Genomic DNA, 4,668 nt, shown 5'->3' with positions numbered 1-4,668 from the left:
ACAAATGGCTAACAGACACATGAAAAAATGTTCATCATCATTAGCCATCAGGGAGATTCAAATCAAAACCACATTGAGAAATTGGAGGCACCCACTTAAGATTCTTCATTACACTTTCTGCCAAATCTGCCACAGACAGTCCAGTGGCCCAGGAAGTGTAGCCTTTCAGTTTGATTACCTCATAGGCACTGTCAACCACCTGTTTGTGAACCTCTTTCCACTGTTCCTTATCTGCATCAGTGCCTAAGTCAGGGTGCAGATTCTTCAGAGAGACACCAGCAATATTTACTCCACTCCATACAGGCACATTGGAGTCTCCATGCTCCCCGAGGATCCACCTGTGACAGCTTAGCGGGTGAACTCCCAGCCTTTCTCCCATCAGGTACCGGAACCAGGCTGAATCCAGATTGCAACCACTTCCAATGACACGGTTTTTGGGAAAGCCACTTATCTTCCAAGCCACATAGGTCAAGATATCCACTGGATTGGAAACAACAAGCAACTTGCAGTTTGGGCTTTATTTGACGACATTAGGAATGATGAAGTTAAAGATTTTCACGTTACACTGGACCAAATTAAGACGGCTTTCTCTTTCTTGCTGACGTGCCCCAGCTGTGATAATAACCAGCTTGGAGTTTGCAGTCACATTATAGTCTTTGCCAGAGACAATTTTTGGTGTTCTAAGGAAAAGGCTTCCATGCTGGAGATCCATCATCTCTCCCTTCAGTTTGTCTTCCATGACATCAACAAGAGCAAGTTCATCTGCCAAGTCCTTCATTAAGATACTGATGGCACAAGCCATGCCAACAGCACCAACCCCAACAACTGTAATCTTATTTTGGGGGACATGTTCTTCCTTAAGAAGGTTCTGAATCAGCTGATCTTTGAGAGTTGCCATTTTGCACTTAGAACCAAAAGGAATCGGGAGTGCACGTCGGGAGGGCGGGCGTCAGCGCGCCGGAGACTGGATCCAGTCTTGGCGGCAGGGGTTCTGACACTCGGAGCTGAGTGCGGGAGGGGCCTTAAATGGAACCACGAGGCCGACATCCAATTTCTACCACGATTAAGGGTCTCTATGGAATAAAAGATGATGTCTTCCTTAGTGTTCCTTGCGTCTTGGGACAGAATGGAATTTCAGATGTTGTGAAGGTGACTCTGACTCTTGAGGAGGAGGCCCGTTTGAAGAAGAGTGCAGATACACTCTGGGGGATCCAAGAGGAGCTGCAGTTTTAAAGTTTTCTAATGTATCACTTCACTGTCTAGACTACAACAGGGTTTTAGTTGGAGGTTGTGTACATTGTCCTTATTATCTGATCTGTTACTCAAATAATATCAAAATGGCCTAAGGAAAAAACATCGGTTTCCTAAAGTTCTAAATAGGAATGGTTCAGCAAACCTGCAGCTATACCCTAATGCTGGATGATACCTGCCTTTGTAGTCCTAAATGGGTTCATCTCAGAGGCACCACTGCCAATATTGCGTATGCTGCAGGTGCTCTTCCAACCAGATGCATATTTCCTGTGTGTTCTATGACTTCTGGTTCCTTCACCCAACACCCAACATGCCTAGTCCATCTTTTCCAGTCAGTCACATCTGGGCTCCAACATATAAATTCATTATTGCATGTATTGTGCATAACTGGTCCAAAGGATCTTACTTCGTGTACCACATGTGTCAGAATATAGTGTACATTGCCATATAATGTAAAAAGACCATGCAGCCAACTAAGTGTCATATCAACTAAAATACCAAATAAAATTTGAACAGTGACTTAAAAAAAAACAAACAAACAACACATTGAGATACCCCCTTATACCAGTTAGAATCGCCAAAATTTACAAGACAGTAAACAACATGTGTTGGAGAGGATGTGGAGAAAGGTAACCCTCTTACACTGTTGGGGGGAATGCAAGCTAGTGCAGCCACTTTGGAAAACAGTGTGGAGATTCCTTAAGAAATTAAGAATAGAGCTTCCCTATGACCCTGCAATTGCACTACTGGATATTTACCCCAAAGATACAGATGTAGTGAAAAGAAGGGCCATCTGTACCCCAATGTTCATAGTAGCAATGAGCACAGTCACCAAACTGAGGAAAAAGTCAAGATGCTCTCTGACAGATGAGTGGATAAAGAAGATATGGTCCACATATACAATGGAGTATTATGCCTCCATCAGAAAGGATGAATACCCAATTTTTTTACCAACATAGATGAGACTGGAGGAGATTATGCTGAGTGAAATAAGTCAAGCAGAGAGAATCAATTATCATATTGTTTCACTTACCTGTGGAGCATAAGGAATAACACTGAGGACACTGGGAGAAGGAGGGGAAATGTGAGTTGGGGGAAATTGGAGGGGGAGACAAAGCATGAGAGACTGTGGACTCTGAGAAACAAACTGAGGGTTTTAGAGGGGAGGGGGTGGGTGGTTGGCTGAGCCCAGTGATGGGTATTAAGTAGGGCATGTATTGCATGGAGCACTGGGTGTGGTGCATAAACAATGAATCTTTGAACTATATCCAGCTAGGCTATCATTGAAAATAGAAGGAGAGATAAAAACCTTTGAGGAAAAACAAAAACTAAAGAATCTGCAAACACCAAACCAGCCCTGCAGGAAATATTGGAAGGGGTTCTCTAAGCAAAGAGAGATCCTAAAAGTAACAGACCAGAAAGGAACAGAGACAATACACAGTAGCAGTCACCTTATAGGCAATACAATGGCACTAAATTCATATCTAAAAAGACCCATCAATATGCTGTCTGCAAGAGACTCATTTTAGACTCAAAGACACCTCTGGATTTAAAGTGAGGAGGTGGAAAACTATTTACCATGTTAATGGACATCAGTAGAAAGGTGGGTGGTAATCCTTATATCAGACAAATTAGATTTTAAGCCAAAGACTGTATAAGAGATGAGGAAGAACACTATATCATACTTAAAGGGTCTATCCAACAAGAAGATCTAGCAATTTTGAATATCTATGCCCCTAACATGGTAGCATCCAATTATATAAACCAATTAATAACAAAATCAAAGAAACACACTGACAATAATCCAATAATAGTAGGGGACTTTAACACCCCCCCACCCCGAAGTGGACACGTCATCTAAGCAAAAGATCAAGATCAACAAAGAAATAAAGGCTTTTAAGTGACACACTGGATGAGAGGGACTTCACGGATATATTCAGAACATTCCATCCCAAAGCAACAGAATGCACATTCTTCTCTAGTGCACATGGAACATTCTCCAAATTAATAAAATTATGAATGAAAGAGGAGAGATCAAAACCAATACCAAAGAAATAAAAAAAATTATACGAACATTTTGTGAGCAACTACATGCCAGAAAATTAGACTATCTGGAAGAAATGAATGCATTCCTAGAGAAGTATAAACTACCATAACTGAACCAGGAAAAAGTAGAAAACCTGAATAGACTCATAACCGGTAAGGAGATTATAGCAGTCATCAAAAATCTCCCAACAAATAAGAATCCAGGGCCATATGGCTTTCCAAGTAAGTAGACTTCCCAAGGGAATTCTAGCAAATATTTAAAGAAAAATTAATACCTATGCTCCTGAAACTGTTCCAAAAAAGAGAAATGGAGGGAAAACTTCCACGCTCATTTTATGAAGCCAGCATTATCTTGATCTTAAGACAGTACTGGCACAAGGTCCCCATAAAAAAGGAGACTATCTCTGATGAACATGGATGCAAATATTCTCACCAAAATTCTAGCTAATACAATCCAACCACGACCAAGTGGGATTTATTCCTGGGCTGCAAGTTTGGTTAAACATCTGCAAATCAATCAGTGTGATACAGTGCATTAATAAAATAAAGAACAAGTACCATATGATACTCTCAATAGATGCTAGAAAGGCATTTGACAAAGTACAGCATCCTTTCATGATCAAAACTCTTCACAGTGTAGGGATAGAGGATATATACCTCAATATCATCAAAGCCCTCTATGAAAAACCCACAGCAAATATCATTCTCAATGGGAAAAAAAAAATGAGAGCTTTTCCCCTAAGGTCAGGAACACAGCAGGGATATCCACTATCACCACTGCTATTCAACATAGTACTAGAAGTCCTAGCCTCAGCAATCAGAAAACAAAAAGAAACTAAAGGCATCTGAATCAGCAAAGAAGAAGTCAAACTCTCACTCTTTGCAGATGATCTGATACTTTATGTGGAAAACACAAAACACTCCACTCCAAAACTGCTAGGAAAGTGTCAGGATATAAAATCAATGCACAGAAATCAGTTGCATTTCTAAGCACCAACAACAAGACAGAAGAAAGAGAAATTACGGAGTCAATCCCATTTACAATTGCACCCAAAAGCTTAGATACCTAGGAATAAATCTAATCAAAGAGGCAAAGGATCTGTACTCAGAAAACTATAGAATACTCATGAAAGAAATTGAGGAAGGCATGGAAATGGGAAAAAGTTCCATGCTCATGGCATGAAAGAACAAATGTTGTTACAATGTCTATGCTACTAGAGCAATCTACACATTCAATGCAATCTCTATCAAAATACCAACAACTTTTTTCACAGTAATGGAACATATAATCCTAAAATTTATATAGAGCCAGAAAAAAACCCTTAGTAGCCAGAGGAATGTTGAAAAAGGAAACAAAACTGGGGGTATCAC

General features: G+C 40.4%; 1 protein-coding gene across 1 annotated transcript; it reads right to left on the bottom strand.

The window, feature by feature from the left end:
• Positions 1-375: 375 nt before the first annotated feature.
• Positions 376-934, bottom strand: LOC123925453 (L-lactate dehydrogenase A chain-like). Its single transcript, XM_045978638.1, has one exon. It carries the CDS (start codon positions 896-898, stop codon positions 518-520), a length of 381 nt encoding a protein of 126 aa, XP_045834594.1. The 5' UTR covers positions 899-934; the 3' UTR covers positions 376-517.
• Between the last annotated feature and the right edge of the window lie 3,734 nt (positions 935-4,668).

The sequence above is a fragment of the Meles meles genome, chromosome 15, assembly GCF_922984935.1.
Source record: "Meles meles chromosome 15, mMelMel3.1 paternal haplotype, whole genome shotgun sequence".
Taxonomy (NCBI): Eukaryota; Metazoa; Chordata; class Mammalia; order Carnivora; family Mustelidae; genus Meles; species Meles meles.
This window is presented reverse-complemented; position numbering and strand designations above follow the sequence as displayed.

Excerpts from the sequence above, each read along its gene's own strand:
- LOC123925453 (XM_045978638.1), bottom strand. The coding sequence starts at position 898 with ATGGCAACTCTCAAAGATCAGCTGATTCAGAACCTTCTTAAGGAAGAA.